Genomic DNA, 21,291 nt, shown 5'->3' with positions numbered 1-21,291 from the left:
TTTTCTTCACAGTATTTGAAGGCAGACACAGCGCAGCTGTTGGCATTAATAGCTTCTTTCCCCTGTGGTAGAATTCAGATTTTCATCTGATTCACCATGACATCAAATCAAGTCTGATGAGATTGTGGAGACATTTATGGAAACATTCTAAATCGATCCTAGTTTTGTAATTCAACAGGCGAATTCGCCATCTTTCATCTCTCAATTCAAAGTTCCCACCCTGGACGCCTCCCTTGAATTTTAATATCTCCCTAGCAGGCCAGCGTATACCACCGGAAAGCAGCAGCGCTGCGAATCAAATCAGACTTCCAGATGATAGATGAGTGGGCCTAGTCACAGTCTATAATATATCTGGACTGCCAGCTCACTCCTGTGACAGCTGAAAAATGCCAATGAACCAGCAGGAGCCAGTGCCTGGCCCCCGCGGTGCTTTTTTCTTCTGCAGGTACTACACTGAAATTCATTAGCAAGGTGGTTGAACATATCAGAAAGTACAAGGCGAAGAGTGATGGAGGGTTTGCTGCAGGTGGTCACTGCCTCAATGTGCTCTGATCCTTTGAGGGCACATCTGTCGCGTGCTCCCACGAGGGAAACCTGGGGAGGGGGGTGGTCGACCTGACATTTACCTTTGTCTTTCAGAGAGCAAAGCAAATCGGCGGCTCGACCGCAAAGAGCAGGGACACGGTTTGAGAGATGTAGTAAACTTAATTCCTTGGAGAATGGCAGAAAAATGCCAGCTCAGCCCCACAGGGCTTTGAGCGCCCATCGAGGTGTGTGGGGAAAGGCTGCATTCACAATCTGAGGACGCTGTAAAGCCTTACCGTCAGCGATGAGGTGCTCCGGCACATGTAGGATTACCCGGACTGAGAGGCTGCAGGAGAGGTGAGAGGAGTAAACCAGGCCGATCACACAGCTGATGACACTGATCAGAGTCAGGGTGGTCTTACTGATGGGGCTCCGGGGGGAACCTGCTGCTGGGAAAAAATGTACAAGCCGGGAGTGGGGGAGATGGGAACAACAAATGGTGGAGATAAGTGAAGCACTTTATTCCCCACAACCCTTCCATACCATAAACATACATGCATACAAACACACAAAACATATACATAGACAGCATACACAGAGAGTGATTTTACACACAAGTAAAAAAAAATGGGCTTAGCACCCATGAAAAGGACCTTTGGATCAAAAACTGCCTGCCTTTAGGAGGTTTAGACTAGGCATGGCTCAGTGGCACAGAAATAAGGTTTACTTTTGAAGGGTATTAACATCCACACTGGGATGTGGGGAGAAAAAAGAGACATGGGCGTAAATAAAAAACAGTTCAGAGGTTGTTTTGCAACCTTCCCTCTTTCCTCTTCTTTGCCTCCCTGCTAGATCGAAAACCTTTCCCTTATCTCTTCTACTGCAGAGTGCAAAACAGAAAGTGTTAAACGTGACCTCATACCCACAGGGGCATGCATACATGCACACACTCACACACAAACAAAATCCCAGGGTGACCTTCAATACAGCCACTCATACTTTGTACAAAGTGGTTATTTTTTCTACTATCAGAATAGCTCTAGATTACATTGTCACTTTTAAATTACTCCGGCAGAACTTTGTCATTCAGAAGCTGCCTGAGGCAATCCTTTAAACAAAAGCTAAAGTAGAAAGCTGGCCTGCCAAATTATGTATAAAGCTAGTTTATTTAATCAAGTAACTTACCCAGAAACTGGACGTGGAGCAAAATTTCCCCCTTTTTGACTTGCATTTTAAAAGTTTCTTTTCTACAGTTTTTACAACATTGAATAATGATCTCCAATAGATATTCTTCTATTACATGGAAAACAATTAATATTTTACTATTCTCACCCATCTCTCATCACTCCTCTGACTTGAAGAAATACTTTTGTCATCCTTCATGATTCATCTTTTTCCTCCGGATCTAAACAACACAGTTAGGGCATTGTTGCAACCACTTCATTCTATTCTTAGACCCCTAATTAAAGGTGTTGGCTACTTTTCTAGAGGCTTTGCTTTGTTTGTGACACCTGTGCACATGACGGGGGAATAATTGGCTTGGAGGCATTGTAAAGGCCTTCTGACAGCTGCTATTATTTTGAGGGCATTGTCTCTCTCTTTTTTTTTCCCTTTCTCTATCTCTCTTCCACACCCCATTATTGTACATCAAAGCTGCAAGGACATGGCATGCTGACAGATAAAGCGTGCTGCACCACTCCACTTTGGCAGCATTTGCACAGGATCCTCCTTAGAAATAATATTTTTCTATAATATTATTTCAAAATATGGTGATCTTTATGTCATAAGATGCAATTGATATCAAAAATATCCTCCACTGGGAACCTCTGATCTCATCATCTTGTATGATTTCAGTCAACAAGATTGTATGCAGATGCGCTGAGATCAGTTTTACATGCTCACAACCACTTTACAAACACTTATGTATATACACAGCATATACACAAATTCTATGTGCTTCCTTTAGGAGTCAAAGTCATGAGCACAAACAACACTGGAGCTATCCATCTACTATATGCACTGTAAAGGTTACTTGTCATGCGTCGTGGCGATGATAATACCATCAGACGGCGGGATAAACTGTCTGTAGGTGTTTGAGTCCTCCTTACCCCCTGAGCCCCACGCGCTGTTGGCGTTACCATTTCTCATACCTCGACTCCGGCGGCGACTGCGGTTTGGGTCGGTGTAAAAGGCCAGCTGAGGCTCGCTGTCTGCCTCCGTCCCAGAGTCCCCGTCTGGGTTCAAGAAAGTTGAACCCGCTGTGGGATTCACACAAAAATACACCTCCAGTGAAAAAAAGGCCTGGACCAGCGGTGGGGACTTTTTCTTCAAGTTGGCCTCACAGAGATGGCGGGGGAGAGCAGCCACAATGGAAGATGAACCCACTGCTAGATTCAGTGTGGAACCAGATCAGTGCATGAATGTTTTCTTCAATCAATAATTGAAATGTAGGCTATTGGAGATCGAAGCCAAGCAGAAAGTTGTATTAAAGGAAGGCTTGAAAAAAATGTTTTCTTTTATTTTGGTGTAATGGTTTAACATTATTGACAACTTTGGATTTAGCATTTTCATTTACGAACCCAACAACAGTGTATTAATATAGTTCTTTGAGTAAACTAAGAGAAGACCTGCTACGGCCTCCCCAGACAATGAAGCCAGACAAAACACCCCAGATGTGGGTGCAGAAGTGTACATAATGCAGCCTCTGGAGTTTGATTGGATCAATTTTGAACTGAATGGGTTTTCTGTAAGAAGTCCTTGGGGGAATGCAATTTGAGCAAACTGCACCTCACGTCGAGGTTTGCCTGGAAGCCTGAACCTTTCACAGTGGATACTAAATATCCACATTTGAAGAGATCTGATATAATAATGTAGAATATCAAGTTGGATGTGTGAGTTTGAGCAAAGTTAATAGACACAAATCAATAGACACACCAGAAAAGAATAAGCCATTCTTTATGTACTGTACACGGACTGCACCATGAAGCAGTAATGATATTGCTTCTTAAGGTACAAATATTAGAACTTCATTTTACATTACAGAACCATCAAGCAAGTTTAAACTACTGTACAAAGTTTCAGTATTTGTCTCATTATGTCCTCATTTTATGAACAGTGCTGTATTGTGGCTTTAACAGTTTTGGAGTTGAGACTGAACTGTGTGGCCGACAATTGGGTCACATCAGCATTTAAAACACAAATTTTTAAAACAAATTCTTCCAAATAAAATAAATTTGTGTTAGTGAAATCGCTGAAATCAGCGAAGCAGGTTTGCACAGTGCTTTTGAGCAGAGTTCAAGTTCGGAGACCTTTGAGATACTACACTACTACTGTACTACTGCTACTGTAGCATATCAGATGCATGCTCCATCATATTTGACATAGCCCTTTTCTGTATAAAGTATAAACTTCTCCACAGTCAGTCTTGACAAGAGAGTGGATGGTACAAATGTACAATGCATTGCCTTGAATTGGGTTGAGGTACTTATTGTGTTGTTAGCAACTGAGAGTCCAAGTGGCAACCACATCATCAAGCTCTTAGATCCACCTATTTTTTGCAAGGCTATGAAAATTAAATTCCCAGTGGCACTTTAAGGCTGGACTGGGGATTGTGTGTAAGGCCTCAGTTCTTAGATTTAGGCAGTAATACACTTCAGCAAAATGGAGATTTCATTTAATGTTTTCTGCATCACAAATGTGCTGTTTCTAGCATGATGTGGATGGCTAATTCCACCTGTTTCAAACAGCCCCACGCAACGAAAAAGCTTCAGAAAGCACTGACATCTAAAATGGCTGAAAAAATCAGACTTCTTGTAAACTGACTTGTTGCTTCTTCTTGTCTTGTCTGCCTGTATAAAACAGTCGCACTTCTTTTAAAATGCTGCTTTATTGTAACTTCGAAGTTATATAAATATATGACTCTGTACCTTTTGGACTTAATAGTACTACAGCCCCCGAGTCGGTTGGAATAACACACTGGAAATTAAACATGTTGTCACAGATCAACGCAGTGTGAATCAGTAAGTGTCCTGTGATGTTGTCGGTACCTGTCCCTGTAGTTTCCATGGAAACTCAGGTCCTTTATAGCTTATAAAGTGCTTCCCATACATTGATTTATTTGCGGTGGCCGGCCGCAATATCAACGTTGACTGCCACGTATTGATTTTCTATTTTTCTCTCTGCATAGTGGTAAGATCTTACTTCACTGATTCGCTCAGCCCCCTCGCCCCGCTGCCTGTCTCTCTCTCTCTCTACCGATCCAATTCATTCGCTTCGTATTCCCAGGCTGCCAACCAGCGCCGCTGCGGCAGCACGAGGGGCTCTCGGGAAGGGACAGCGGTGGCTGCTGAAGACAGAGGTGTAGGAGGGGGGGAGGAGGACAGCAGCTGCTTTGGGGGAGCCGGCTAAGGTAGAAGCAACAGGTGAGGGGCAACGTGAGGCAGTGGAGCTGTGTATATCACAAAGTACTTGGCAATTAAAATATTTGCAGTGGAGCACCTTATATAGGGTATTCATAGGTTATACAATAGTTATTCATTCATTTAATAATGAATTATAAATATAATTACATGAAAGAGAATAGGTAAAACTGCCCAACACGAGTCCAAGATGGTCTTGTACTCATCATTCATAATTCTTCAAATAGCACTTTTTGTCTCATCAACAGTCTAAAACCAAATACCATTATATGTACAGTACAATCACATAAAAGTGAGAAAACCTGAAAGGGCTGGAACCACGTAATATTTGGTACTTCTGATGGATAAATAAACATTTGCCTAATGCTACTGACAAACTTTCTAGTTATCTGTGACAGCTTGACAGAGCTTTGTGTAGAAACTGGATGCAGTAACCGATCTTATATTTTGCTGCCTGGTAGTATTTTGGGATAAAATCAGGTAAGTGACATTGTCTCACAGTCCATTTAAAAAGTAGAGATGGACATCAATGGCTGGTATACATACAATATGTGAGATGGAAAACACGAGGACTAAACAAACAGCTAAACACACACAACACGTATTTGGATATGGTCTTTTGTAGGACAATACCAACATGACGTGTGTTTGTTTGTTTTTACCTTTTTCATTTGACGATTCATGAAAAGTGCTATTTCACATGCAAGGATTGAGTGCAGGATAAATGTAAAAGATGGGAGAATCAATGGCTTTGTTTGGGGAAATAAGCCCATTCACACTCTTCTGTGATTTTCCATTTTGCATTTCAGGGAGATAGTAATTGTCCCTCTGTTCAACAGTGAATGGAGCCTCACTGATCTGTCATTTAGAACTACATTATGATCTTAAGGATGAGGACTGATATAAAGTGGGTGCAAAACAATTGGATAAACAAACTGCTCTTACAATAAAAATTTGTCCATAATGCATTTCAGCTGAGTGTGTTTTAGCAGAGGCATTAGCTATATTTAGAGGGCATGCATTCAAGCTTGTCTTACAAGTGTTAGTGGAATGCGAATCACAAAGTGAGGGGGAAAATCCATCAAAGCAGCAAGGATTTGCTGCCTCAGCGGGATATATGTGAATCGAAACAAAATTCATGCTAACATTGCTCAGTGACAAGGGCTCTAAAAATCCCCAAACAAGACAAAGAATTTGATTAAACTGGAGAAGATCCCTCAGAAACAACGGGGGAATGAAAAGACTGTTGGCAGCAATGCTTATGTAACAAACTGAGAAGTACTTTTTCATGACAGCAGCTTCATCGGTTTTTTCATATTGTTGGTTTTATAACAATATGCACTTAATGAATATGTAGTGTAAATATTATTGGCAGCCATGACTATCTGACAGCACAGATGTTGGTGTTGCTTTACTTCACAAGTGGGACGGCTTTTTTTGATGACACCATTGTTTCATCAGCATTTCACACGACTGATTTAATAATAAAGCAATATTCACTGCACACTCTCCCCCCAGAAATGTTTACTGGCAGGGAACAAAGTCCTTTGGATCATTATTCAGCATGATATTAAAACTCTGCAGTGAAATGAAGACAAATAAAATCTCTTTGCACTAAACTGGGGAAGAAGGAGGTACTTCTTCCAGCAAAAATATTCTCCAATAGCCACAAAATGAGAACAAATAATAAGTAGGCTTTAGTTTAATTTCCATCATGCTGAAAGAATGCAATGCATTTTTCCCTACGAAAATTGTATTTATTTTATCTGAAATTATTTTAATTAAGTTTGTGTCATGTCATAAATGTCTGTATCAAGCTGCGTGTCAATTTTTCCAATAATTGTTGAGACAATTCACTGGAAACCAGAAATCTCAACTTCATGGTGGCGCCAGAGGAAAAGTCATTGGATCGCCAAAATCATTAGGTGTGATCCCCAGGGGACAGTGAATATCTGTACAAAAATGACTGATCCTCAACTCAATAGCTGTTTTAGATATATCAGTTTGGACCGAAGTGGCGGGCTGACCGACCGACATTGTTATACTGACCCATAGGAGAAAATGATCAGCTAGGGGATGCTATATATATTCTTTTTGTTTCATCAAGTTGCAGCCCTGTCATAGTTTGTACTGTATATACAGTAGGCCTTGTGGTTGCAATACATTGTGTAGAAGGAAAAAGTAAGTAGTATTAGCACAACTCTGGGTGTTCTACCATCTTCCTTATACATCAAACATAATTTCTTTATGTTTTAAAAAGATTTCATTCTTATAGTACACACAGTTGGAAAATGAGAACTGAGACCTTACAGAGATGATCTGCTTTGCTACAAGGTCTGAATAAATGTATTTAAACACAGAAATGGAAACATGTCGTTTTACATTTGTTGTCATGAAATATGACAATACAAAAGACACATGCCAATTCAAGGCTCATCCACCTCAGTGAATGTAGCCTATGAAGATGTAGCCTTCAGAGGACAGAAAGTTAGTGGGTTGAACCTGAAAACCCTCACATTTGAAAAAGCTGGAACCACCTAATTTTGTACTTTTGCTTGATAAGTGTCATAAATATCGATTATCACACATAATTTCCCTCCAGGATGAATAAAATTTTATTTTAAACAGAATGTAAATAAACATTTGCCTAACACTACTGACAAAATTTCTATTTATCTGTGACAGCTTGACAGAGCTTTGTGTAGAAACTGGATGCAGTAACTGATCTATATTTTGCTCCTTGGTAATATTTGGGGATATAATTGGGTAAGTGACACTGTTTCAAAGTTAGTCATTTTAAAAAGTAGAGACGGACAACAATGGATGATATACATACAATATGTGAGATGGAAAACATTAGGGACTAAATTAATAGCTAAACACACACAACACGTATTTGGATATGGTCTTTTGCAGGACAATACCAAAATGACTCATGTTTTTTTAGTGGGTTTACATCCCAATTCTCTCCTGCAAAAGAGACGCTCTGGCTTAACAGAGAACAAATAATAATGTTGTGTCCTCATCAAGCAGGAGGGCTGAAAAGGTTTCAAGTTTAGTAGCAGCAATTTAGCAAATGGTCAATAAAACTGTAACTAAAAGGGCAAGATCCAGCAAACTTCATGGTAACCGAGTGTACAATACAAGTCGACTAAAAACAAGTTCTAAAAAGGTTCCATATTCCAAAAGCTTTCTTGAAGGGACTGTGAGATACTGAGGGTCACAAAGGGCAAATGTGTCTTTCAAATACTGGTAAAAGAAGGACACAGTTCTTGCCCACATTTGAGACTTAGAATGGGACAGTCTGTTCGAATATCTTCAGTGATGAAATGCAGACGAGATAGGTGGCCATGATTTGGGACACAGATAATGCAAGAGTGTCTCTTAAGCTGTTTTCACACATGCACTAAAACCCTGAACCTTTTCTAGACTTTACCTGGAGGAGCTATATGTGTGAACACAGATGTCCAAATCAGCGGCTGTATGGGCGGGACCTCGATACCGTGGCGCAACCCACTGATCACTACTGCGCAGACTCCAGCTCAAAATGGCGTCACCGGCACAATGTGGCAGTACCAGTACCCAGGATATTTTGGCTTAATTTTTATACGATGGGTACAAAAATGCCACTGCCAGTGGAGACACGTCATTTATCTTTATATACAGTCATTGAACCAGACACAGATATACCCTTCCAATGCAAATGTGTGAAGAGCAGGTCGTTGTCTGAAGAATTCACAGTGAGCGAGTGGGCATATTGATGACGTTTTCTATACTGCCTCCTGCACGTTCTACCAGGCTCAACCCCTCGCCTAAATCAAACAAAGTATTTCCAGTAAGTGTGAACACATCTCACATAGACAGTCTCCGGCTGTGTGCTGCATGTGTGAAAAGGCAACTCCGGAAAATGTCCGGACCTGATTCTCCAGACATTGTCCAGAGTTCATATGTGAAAACGGCTTTAGACTGAGCAGGTCCAGTGAGAGTAAAGAACTCTAAGGAAAATATGTCAGGCAACAAACACGGACATTAAATCAGTATTGAGAAACTGTCACATCTGGGCAGGATCAATGACAGGAGCTTAGAAACACCATTTATGAAACTGGGAAAGCTTTGTGTAGTCTATAGGGGAACAAAACACAGACAATGAATTTTCATTCCAATTAGGTAAGTGCCTGAAATCCTCCCGAACAATTTAAAAATCCATATGAGAGCATTTATAATTAAGGAAGGTCATAGCCTTATAGTGAGACTTCAATTAAAGCTATGGATGGGATTCAGGAAGTATTAGTTTTTTGGTTGCAGTTTTTGGGCCTGTAATTGCTGTTTGTGAAACTGTATTCTTTCTAGTCTAAGTAGACTGAAATTAATGAATATTTGAATTATTGATTAATCTAGTAATATTCATTAAATTGTTTAATCAAGAAATTTTTAAAAATAATATATTCTAACAGCCATTAATGACATCTTCAGATTGCTCTTTTTGTCCAGCCATGACATAAGAAAAGCAGATAAGCCACATAACTAGCAACTGCTTGGAAGTGTTTAGCCATGCTAGCAGCACAGCTCTATGTATGGCAGTTTTGGTCCAGTTGGTCAGTCCACCACTTTGGTGCAGACTGAAATATATTAACAACTGTTGGATGATTTGCCATAAAATCTTGTAGAGACATTCACAGTCCCCAGAGAATGAATCCCACTGACTTTGATGATCATTTGATATGAGGTTGAAATTTTTGCCTCCACAGCTATTGGATGGAATGGCTTGTGATGTGGTATAAAAGATAAATTCCACACTGCAAGTCCTTTTAAGTTTGTTAAACTTAGAAACACATTTGACACGAAGAACCTTTCTGCTGCAGCTGTTGAAGCCATTTTGTACCAGTCAGTACAAAGACAACATGACTAAGCCAAAACCTAGTATGTGGCTGGACTGGTCTTTATCTGTTTGTTTCTCTCCTACTCTCTGTGGTCGCATATTCAATAATTTAATACAGTCGAATTCCCAATAAGCTTTTCTCATTAACATGTTTCTCTATTTCTGTTCTCAGACAACAGAACAAGTATGAAATAGCGACTGAAACGCAGCCTATTAAGACAACATGTTAACCAGCAGTCACTTCCAAGCCATTTCCAAGCTGCTGCTCTACACTGCTAAAATCCTGATTTTATAACTGGGACGTTGTCTGACAATATGACCATACACATAAGATAAAGACATCAGCTGTGCTGTGGTTCCAGCTATATTTACATTTAAAATGATCAGTCAAAGAGGAAGTTAAAGCTCATTGACGTCTGTCTCAGCTACTGTGCGGACAATTGAAAGAGGCCACAGTTGAAAGAGGCCACAGATAGGTGTGCCTGTGGAGGGAAAGCCCTCGCACTTGCAGGGCAATAGTGGCGACTCTCGTCTATCGAAAGTAGCCAATTTTTGTACAAAAAGTTGTTAGATTTGTAATTAGGTGCTTTTGTGAGGAAAAGCCACTAAAGGGCTGTGAAAAGTTGGTAAATCTAGCGACAAAGGTGCTAAGGTGGCAACACTGCCTGTAATCACCCCCCAATGACGCAATAGAAACTGTTTGTGCCAGTTCATCTTGAAAGAGCAATGGCTGATGTGGAAACTCCAGCATTTGGTCAGCTGACAAATGGTGTAACTTCATCACTCACTAAGTCAGTCATGGACATTCGCGTTTATAGTGCTAGCCCCGCTGCTTTGGTTCAGCCAACAGTCAATTGATCCAGTGACTTTGTTAATTCTAAGTGTACTCAGTAGGGACTGAATTCAATACCAACCTTCAATTTGGTTAGCATTATTTACATTATTATGACAAGAAACAGCCATGACTTACCTTCGCATGTATTAAAGACACACAGCAAGTTTACATCATGACTACTTTCCTCAGACTACAAAAACGGAGCATTTCTGGAGAGTTTTAACTCTCAAGCAATGCATGCTGGGCAGTCTGTCAATATGCTGGTTTTACTTCTTTAAAAACTTAATTTTAATGAGTTGAGTCAACTATCAGCAGTTCATTCATTCAATTCATCATTTCAAGTCAAAATACCTAAAGTTAGAACAAGTCATATATATAAGTTGAATTAACTTCAAATTAACAAAACTTAAGTTTTTTATTTTAAGTTAACAAGAAAATATTAGTTGATGCCACTAAATTCCTGTAAAATGTTTTACAGTGTAGAGACATTGGGGATCCTCTGACTTTCCTCTAGGGTCAGCAGGTTAACTTTTTTTTGGTTTAATATAACGATATCTAATGGACAGATTTGCATAAAATGTTGTACAGACATTCATTGTTCCAGGATGTATTTTGATGACTCTGGTGATCACCTGACTTTTCATTTAGTGCCATCATCAGGTCTCGGCCCACTGATCCGAGATTTCTCCAGGTGGCCAGTCCAACTATGACACACAGTCCATTGTAAATGTGTTCGTGGGAGAGACAGAGAGAAAGAAAGAGAGTGGGGCAAGGAGTGGGCTGGGAGAATCAATGTGCTACGCGCAGCTCTACAATGAAGCAATGGTGCAAAATATTACGTTATACGTAACAGCTTAGATGCAACAGTTAACTGGCGTTGTACATTAATAAAATATTAATAATTAGTTCAAATGACTAGTATTTCTGGTGCCAACTAGCGAGGGCAGTAATATTTAATTGTTTAGTCACCTAATCATGCACATTCCTAGTTGCATGCAATGCGTACAAATACACTAACCTTAACGGGTTAACAACGTTATACCTGCTACATCATCGTGTTAGCATGTCACTGTGAATATGTCAGCAAGTTGAGGTTAGTATTTAGTTCAAAGCGCTGCTGTGCCTAAGTAAGCTGCCAGTATGCTTCATCAGAAATGCAAGTCAGATGGTCGAATAACTTCAGAAACCCCCTGCCCCAACACCTTTCTGACATCAAGCAAGGGGCGTCTGTGTCCCACCACTTCTGTAACTTTGAAACCGACAATCCAACATTTACATCCTGTGGTGGATGTGATTGTTGGATTGTGGCCATGATTGTCCAGCTGTGCGGAGTAGAGACAGAATTCAGGGTTTGCACTTCTCTCTCTAGCTCTCTTCTTTAATTTGATACATAACTATTTGTGGCACTTTTCGTGTGAACAACCGAGTGCAACACTCTGAATGCCATCAAGGAGAGACTGTCTGAAAATGTTCACCATTTTGCATTTCAACGATACCGCATCTCCCCTTCTCTATGGTGGTCGGCTTTTCAGTCCACTTCCCAGTGTGGCCATTCAGAATAACTATAAACACTTTCAGATATCCAGCCCACAGTACAGTAACATACTTTAGTTCTGTTTGGGCATAACCTGACCCTTAGTCTTGTTTCTTTATAAATGACTTAATCAATTATCGGAATTGCTGCTGATGCATTTTCTGTCAGTCAACTAATCAATTCATCATTTCAGCACTAATGAAAATCTAGAGATCCTAGAATCCCAAAACACTGACTGTTGATAGATATCGCTGACTTGCCCATCCCCAGCCCTGCATTAAAGCTACCATGTATAGAATTAGTATGTGATTTTACTGTAGAAATGATGGCACAAGTTTTTGTAAGCGGAAAAAATAGACTAGCCTGCTGAAAATCAGTCCTGTTTATGTGTAATTTTCAGGTCATTAATTTCAGTGTTCCTGGTTCAGATCTGTGAGAAAAGTATCTGGATTATTTTTGTGCAACGTGGCTTTCAGTTAATGTTTGTACTCAGTTTTAATAAACTGAGCAAGAAAATTGTAACACCAACTCTAATGGTGAAATCAACCAAACTAAACCATCTGTTATTTTGGAGATATTTCATTAGAATTTTCACGTTTGCAACTACAGGAAATGAAACTTTGACTGTCACGCGCTCTCTAAAACCCTGAATAGAACAGAGCCACCCTTGAAAGCTCTGTGGCTGCACAGGTTTCAGAGAGGAGAGAACATAAAAGAAGTGTTGGCTCCGATGTTCTGCTCTGCAATAATGTAAAGTGTTTAAGTGCAACAGCATGCCTCTGTGCTGTACAGGAAGAAAAGTATTTTCAGTGGCAGTTAAGAGAAAATGTACCTTACAGCTTCTGAGGTAAGTGCAAGCTAACCTATCAGACATTTGCAGCTGAACTTTACTGAAATAACATTCATAGCACAAGATCAACGTCAAATTCAAATTTCAAAACTAAATATATCGAGTGCAAGGGATGACATTAATACATCAACTATGAAGGTTTACTAAATCAGTGTCTGAAACACTTCCAATTAGTGGTAAGTGTTCTTTAAAAGGCTTTCCAAAAACAAGTCCATTGTATCACAGGACTCAGAGGTTCAGCTTTATGCTTCCATGTAGTTAGGTTTCAGCACAGAAGGACAGATTCCTCCCTTTTCTCACCAGGATGGCACTTGAAATGCCGTGTCCCTGCCTGGTTTACAGAGGAGAATAACTGTCTCCTAAGGAATTAAGACTAAATCTCACACGTTAGATATTTGTCAGCCTTCGCCATTAAACAAGAGCCAAAAGGTGCTGGTCTCAACACTGCCATGAAAACAAGACAGACCCCTCTAAGTATTCACTGCTGGATGTTCACCTGCAACTCAGCATGCACAGCAGGCACAAGTACCTCTTATAAACCAAAAAAAAAAAAAGCTATTATGTCCAATGCGCCACAACTCTATAAATGTGGAAGGGTGCTAGAACCGAGAGAGGAAAATCGCACCAGAAGGACAATCTACCGTAACAGAGGAAGTGGACATACAAACAAACAAGTAAAGAGAATAAGGGTGTCACAGCAACAACAACGGCACTGATATCACAAATAGCTGCTGCGGAAACAACAATTTGTGAGAGAAATACAATCATTAATAGCAATTTTAATTAACGAAGCAAAAAAATGAAATGCATCAAAGCAAGTCAAGTGATTGTTTTTGTTTTTCATCTTTTTTTAAAGACAAAAATACTTGTGTTTCTCTTTTTAAAAAAGGAGCAGATCAACGTCAATGTGGATTTTATATCCTTGAGATGTTTGTTTTCAGTTTACAGACCACAAAATTCTCTTGTAGTGAGGACAATTAAGAACATGTTTACCCGCATCGGAGAGTGATATGAAAAATGGGGTGAAAATGCAAATGAGCTGCAGATTACCCCCCAGAGTAACCTAGAAAACCATAAAAAAGTGTATCAATTAAAAGTATTTGTAGGCAGCTCAATAGCAAAACTTAGCAGGTAGCCTGCTGCTAACACAGCAGTGTGATCCTCCCTTCTTGCTGTAGCTATAACAATCTGGAACTTCCATTTGTGCTGCTACAGTAGCTCAGTATAGAGTGTTGGTGTTAATGTTAATGTGGTGCAAAGTACATAGTGGACGTTGGCAGGGACAATCTAATCTAAAAGTGTAATGTAGTTTTGTATTGATTTTGGACAGAAATGTGTGGATATACTTAGGATTTTGAACAATACTGTCTTATTCTTAAATCCCTCATACGTTTGTGTGCTGATAAGTATATAAGTAAATGTTCCATTCATGCACACGAGTTAAGCAATTCAAGAGCATGAAATAGAATCTGTGTATCATTTGTTTTTTTCATATTCAATTGAGAATCCAAAATCGGAAAATGAAAAATGATTTGTCATTCCAACAAAGTAATTTTGAAAATCTCACATTGAAAGTCTTCACTTGTGTGATCAGATGAACTTTCACAAGAAACAAAATTGAAAGGACAAAAAACAAGTTGTCATTTGTGTTTTGTGTTGGATTCATAAATGAATATCCAAACAACAAGTTGGTTTTTAATTTTCCCATTATGGATTCCTAATTGATTATGAAAAGAATGAATGATAAAAGGATTTAATAGTCATTTGTACACACAGATTTGTTTTTCTATGTTTGTTTTGTTTCTTCAACATGACATAATAAAGGGAAGATGAGCTGGCAATTTACAGTGAAGAAATACAGATGCCAGTAATTTTTGATGCATCCATCACCTGCCTGTAGTGCACTGAATAAACTCGAAGTGTTTAATAATAAGTGCAAATTATGAGTGTTATTACAATGTGTTTGGATGTTATTACAAATAAAAATGCTTACCCACAGTTTCGACAGCCTTAAAGTCATAGATTTCCTTTTTGTTCTGGAGTGGCCAAAAACAGTACACCTGAGGTTTGAAAGCACTGTTAAATATCTGAGCAGCGAGAGAATCAAACCAAAAGCCAAAACCTTACCATAAAGCTTAGAACAGCTGATTTGGCAGCTTCCACCACTCTTCGTTTTAATAAACTTTTTGGCGTGGAAAGATTCCACAGTGCAATATGTGACAAGACACCTTTTTCAACTAGGGACCAAACAACTGTGACTGTTATAACAAGATGGGCTCCATACAGGGACAACAATGCTTTAACATAAATATGGCACACCCTTCATCTGAAAGGTCGCATGAAATGCTGAAATGATCACAATTTGCCAAAACATCAACGAATATAAGCTAAACAACAGGGCTCAAAAGAGAATACCAGCACCTACATGTAGCTGACTTTACAACGGTCCATTTGATGAGCTTTTCAGGGTCTTGTTTTTCTGCTGTCATATTTGTTCCCAAATAGGCCTATATGTTGATGTGAACATGTTTCCATCTATCGAATTACTTTTGACCTCCATTTTCACACAAAAGTCAGATTTTAAGGTGTGCTGAAAAAAGTAGAAGTAAGCAGCTCTTCTTGCAGAAAACAACTCAGAGATCCACTTTATTAAAAAAAGGAGAAAATTACAGGAGGACCAGCGAGTTCACCAAAAAAAACTGTGGGTAACTGTGCCTGTAATTATTGCTGGGGTTGAGGTGAAAAAATACCCACATATGTGATCAGGAAGGAATTAAAATTACTGACCTGCTGGGGTAATGTTAACATCCCCTCAACTCCTTTGCACACAAATACCACTCTGAATGGGGTCTAAATGAGTTCATTTTTATCCCATGACAAGATACCCACAAAACTGAGTCATGTTTTCAGTGAATTCATAATTTTCCCCTCTATTTATGTAGTATCAAATTGACAGACAGACATGGGAAATGGTGTTGTGCAAGCCATGGCTGACATGTGCCAAAGGCCATTCTTCTCTCCAGCCCAAAACTCTAAAAGGCAGAATGGATTACTATAAAATCTGAAATTAAAGAAATTGGGTAACAATGGAAGGACAAGAGATTGAGTAATGGAACTGTTATCATGAGCTGCATGTGTGATGTGCACACACACGCACATACACACACACTCTATTGTCCTCCTTACTCTGGACCAAAAAGACTTTCATCAAACTTTAATCAAAAGTAAGAGGAAAGAACAAGAGTCGGTCCAATGCGTCAGCGCACTAAGTGGTGCTTAAGGCCCCCGTGGCCACCAGACGGCCCCCAAGAGCTCTTGAAATGCCCCTGTCTGTCTCGCTAACCTTGCTGGGCAGCGTGTCTCTTGGTCTGTCTGTGTCTTGCTTGCCAGCCACTCCCAGGGCTTTGTTCTGTGACTTTGTGCCTGACAAAAGTGAGAGTGAAATACAACTATTTATCACGTTCGATAAACACCAACAGGCAACAGTGTTCATAAACCGCAGTGCGGTAAAGATAACCACGTTGCGCGTGAACGTGCATTCACATGCGTGTGCGTGAACGAAACCTGCGCTTCGGAGAAGCAACCTCTGTGGGGACCAGCCCAGACAATATATGGGCGTGATGGCAGTGCTCACATCATTTTAAAACAAGACAATGATTATCTAGTCTCTCCGACAAGGTTTAGTTACAACTCCAGAATAATGCAGGATGGAAAGCAATGGATTGACACTGACTGTTGAATACGTACTGAAAATATTTAAAATGTTCATTAGCTGGGCATACTGGACAATATGGATGCACAGCTCTTGGTAAATAATAAACATCAAGTATTCAGCCAAGCCATAACTTAAATAATATTTTACATTTGAATTCGTTTCCATGGCTCATGCATCCGGTAGGAGTGCTAATTGCCCCAGACAGGTCAGGGCCAGCTCTGGGGAAGAATGTCTGTCGATGGATGGCATACAAGCAATTTTTTTGTTCATTGTTTTTAGTTCGTTTGTTTTGTGTTTTATTGTCATTATTGTGGAATTGTTTAGTTTGTAGTAGTAGCAAATATGTATCTTTAAGTTCAGTAATTCTCTGTTTTTCTTTGGCTCACATCACAGTCCCTAATGCGTATACATTCTTTGTTACCTTGCTTAGTCAGTCATTTTCTTCACCAAAAGGTAGTAAACTCTCCTTGGCAAATTGGAAATTTTTGTTAGTGTTATTACACCTGACTCTATAAATCCATCTCAGAGGACAAATATTTTCATTGGCTATGCCATTGGTAATAATAATTCTGATTAATATTATTATAATATTAATACTAATATTCCACAAATCTATAACTGAGCTAATTTCCTACATTTGTTATGTCTTTGGCATTAATGAAAATTTATGAAGGCAACCTTTGTTATGTATGCAGAAGTAAAGTAATTCTAACCTTATCCAATAAATTAGACATTGTTAACTTCATTGTTTCGGATGGTCCACAACTAATTAGGAGTAAATGACACACCTGATCAGCAATAATAATAGTGAAATAGTGATGGGGCCCGCAGGCCTGGAGCTGCACCAGTCACTCTCTCTGACATTGCTTTCTCCCATTTGGCACCTTTGGTACTTTTAGTTGGTTTAGAAGTAACTCTGGAGTCCATTAAATGTGCTGACATATGGAGTGAAGAGAGACACTTGGGCATCTTCAGCAAAAAGGGAAAGAGTCATTACCTCACCATGCAGTAATGGCTGCCTCACACATAAACAGAAGTTGTCCACTGAGAACAACAATAGTTCTATTTGTGCATATTTTACGACAAAGATGAAAATAGACTGGAGACACCAACAACAGCGACTCAAAACTGCATGAGGCAGATCTAATTGTCTGCTTAGACAGCCTCATTCCTATGCAGCTGCGTTTGGAGATTTCTATCCTGTATCTGGAAGCTCTGAAATTTAAAGGTGGTGTGTGTGTGTGTGTGTACACCAATCAGCCACAACATTAAAAGCAGTTACCAATTTTGTTGTGGCTGAATGGTGTATATACTGTTTGTGTACTGTATATACAGTAATACATAATCATAATCAACAAACATAATCATAATCAATGCACATTAATTAATAGTAATTAATTCAGTTAAGAAATGTTACTAAATTAATTAGGAGGAGATCTTTCCTTTCTTTTTCTAAGCGTGGAGCAGTAATGTCAGTGGATTGGCTTGCACGGAGACAACAAAGCAGACCAAGGACTTGGCTGAACTCTCACAGATGCATTCAGAGAAAGAGACAAGGGTCAAGAGACAAGAGGACTACTTGAGGAAGACAACCTAAAATTGAAAGAGATTGCTGCTAGACTGCGATAGAGTGATCTTTAGATTGCAAGAGACTGGATCTTTAGCATTATTTGGAGGAAAGTGCTTTTTGTTAGGCATACAAAGTTCTCAGAATACCAATTGGAAACAATGCAACTTGGTTTCCAATGATATAATGTCCATTTTCTATGGATATCTAAGAACTTATAATAGTATTCTCAGACATAGTACATGTTAGAGATTTCTTGGAGCAAAATCTTACTATTCAGTTTATTCCTTCAAAATTACTTCAAATGAGAGTCCCAACTCACCAGCCAGTGGCAGAAATGTATGCACACTCACTGTATTTATCAAACACTGTCCATGAATAAATTAATATGAGTATGAATAATGCTCAGCCATAATTTCAACTCTAATGGCATCTCATGTCCCTGAGTGTGAGCATCCTTTGCCATAACTCTCTTGTAACTATATGACAAAGTTTGGCAAAAGTTATACGCCCAAACTCAAAACAGTTTGTGCCTCTACTACTCCTATTTATATATTTCCCCATTTGTAAATATATCTCGCTAGGTGGCCCCTAGGGGATCTGCTGCCCCTAACATTCCATGTAACAAAACTGGTTTGAACCAACTGACTGACCATCGACAGAACCCTACACTCACTGAGCGAGGGACGAATAGGTAGCAACCTACCATACCTCTGGCTCGTTTTGTGCCATTGACTTTAAATTAATTTTTCCATATTCCCAAAACACATGATGCTAGAAGCTTGATGACATAGAGACTATCTTAAGGGCTAGTAAGCGAACTACTTTAGTTGTCAAGTTAATAGTAACTAATAATAATAAGTAACTAATATGCTTGCCAGGGCAAGAACTTTTTTACCAGAACCCCTTTGTGTCAGCACCCCTTCTGTGCCACACACTTAGCTCATTAAAATGAAGGAGGAGCCTGTTTCTTTTTTTGGGTTTGTTTCTTATTTCTGACACAGTGCTAAAGATGTCCTTCGACCTTTTGACTCTTTCATCTCTTGAGTATAAAGCCTCACAGACTAACTGGGAAAGTAAACATCACTGTGGTGTTTGCAGTTCACTGAAACCATGTTACAGGATTTCTGGGCACTGAAGTTTTTATTATTCCAACACTGCCATTTGGAACTGCAACCAGTGCCTAGTGCCACTTGCTGTAAGATGTTGGCGGCATTCACACTTTGTTCTCACCCTCTATTACTGATTAAAGGGTTAGGTGAATGTAGTTTTCCTCCACTCTGTTTGTCTGATTCAAGCTCTCATCACTTTCCAAGAAAGCCTTGGTGGCTGAAGGTGTGCACTGAAACAGTAAAGGTCAGAGCAAGCCAGACAGAAGGAAAGAAAAAGACAAGCAGTTCTACCTTTAAACCATGAAACTAAAATGTCCCAAGAATAATGTTGGGTTTCTACCAATCATTCAAGAAACACAATTAAAAAGAATGAATGGTAGAGCAAATACATGGGCGGTGTCTGTGATAAAACATAGAGATGAATACACTGTTAGTGTTCTTGAGTACAGTTTTACAATTACAATCCTTCCTGACAGTTTGGAGAAGACCATTGAATTGAATTTCTGTGCAATGCGTTCTCTATTCATTTAATTTTTATTATTTATTTTTTGCTAGAAATAAGATTATTTCTGAAGTTTCTCCACATACACTAACACTAGAGAACTGTTTTTAATTGGGCTGAAATAAGCATCCATGCAGCCAAGTGTGGAGGAAAGTGAATTATGGTCTGGGGTCAACCAAAATTTCCAAAATGACATTTTAAAAATGTCGCTGCCTTCTTTTTCTCTTGTTTATCATAATTGGATAGTCTCTCTCCATTTCATGAACAATAACCTCTCTCATCATTTCCTTTCTTCCCCAATCTCGCAGGCAGAAGTGAGGGGAGATGGGGGTGACCACAGTGGGGAGTACAAATGAAGACAACAAGAACAAAAAGTACCTCAGATTGATTGATTGATTTTTGAATGGGAATATGGAAAGTAATACAGTTGAAAGACCACAATAAACAAAAAAAATTTACGTTTGAGGTTTCACATTCACACCACATTCACACTAAACATTATTATTGATTCACTGTTCAAAGGGCATTCATCTCTCAGAATAATATGGATTTTAACAGTGGGTTTATCCTCAGTGTGCTGCCAATACCTTGTTTATCCTGATTTAAATTTTCTGACATAGCTTTGTATTCTTTACTGCATTACTGATAACTTTTGTCCAACGAGTTGAAAATGTCTCAGGGTCCTTGGGAGTTTTCCAAAGGGCATTCATAATGTTGCAATAATTAAACCTGTGTGGTGGCATTCAGTGACTCACCGTGACTTCTTGCAGGCTATAGACCTATGAGAGATCAACATTTGGAGATAAAGGATATGTGCAGCTGGGCTTTGGTCAATGCTGCTGTGAGATGAACACCTAATATCTCCACTTCATGGTTCATTTTTATTGAAAGCAAATATACATTTTCACCGTAGAAAAAATGCATGTTTGAGTGTGCCATGGCCTTTGAATATGATCTGTAATGTTAGATATAGATATAATATGAATTAGACATATGTGTGTCTATCAGGCAACAGCCATATACACTGTAAAGATATATTTTTTATTTAATGTACTTTTCTATTGTCCTCCAGAGGCATGGATTTTTGTTACTGAGTGACAGTGTCAGCACTGAAATTAGAGTGGTGCAATATTTAATTCCAACAGCCTAACCGCCATTTTTGAACAGACTAACACTAGTTGTAAACCAGCTGTAGGGCTGATATCACTTGTTGCTTAGCCCCATCTGTGATTTCAGAACTCACCTCTTTACTCGCTGACTCCTTACAATACTGTGTTTTATGGTTTGAATCAAGAAGTATCCATCTGAATGCTGAGGTTAAAGGACGATTTTTCACTCTGTGACTTTTGAAAGT

General features: G+C 39.3%; 1 protein-coding gene across 1 annotated transcript in view; it reads right to left on the bottom strand.

Annotated features, from left to right (window-relative positions):
• Positions 1-21,291, bottom strand: part of astn1 (astrotactin 1) — a 409,363-nt gene that overhangs the window by 287,541 nt on the left and 100,531 nt on the right. The window contains exons 6-7 of the mRNA XM_040142993.1: positions 2,634-2,783; positions 822-971 (exon numbers count right to left, since the gene is read on the bottom strand). Coding sequence (XP_039998927.1) covers positions 822-971; positions 2,634-2,783 — 300 coding nt within the window. The remainder of the gene's footprint in view (positions 1-821; positions 972-2,633; positions 2,784-21,291) is intronic.

The sequence above is a fragment of the Xiphias gladius genome, chromosome 14 (assembly GCF_016859285.1).
Source record: "Xiphias gladius isolate SHS-SW01 ecotype Sanya breed wild chromosome 14, ASM1685928v1, whole genome shotgun sequence".
In the NCBI taxonomy this organism is placed as follows: Eukaryota; Metazoa; Chordata; class Actinopteri; order Istiophoriformes; family Xiphiidae; genus Xiphias; species Xiphias gladius.
Note: the sequence above shows the minus strand (reverse complement) of the source record. Positions and strands in the feature narration are given on the sequence as shown.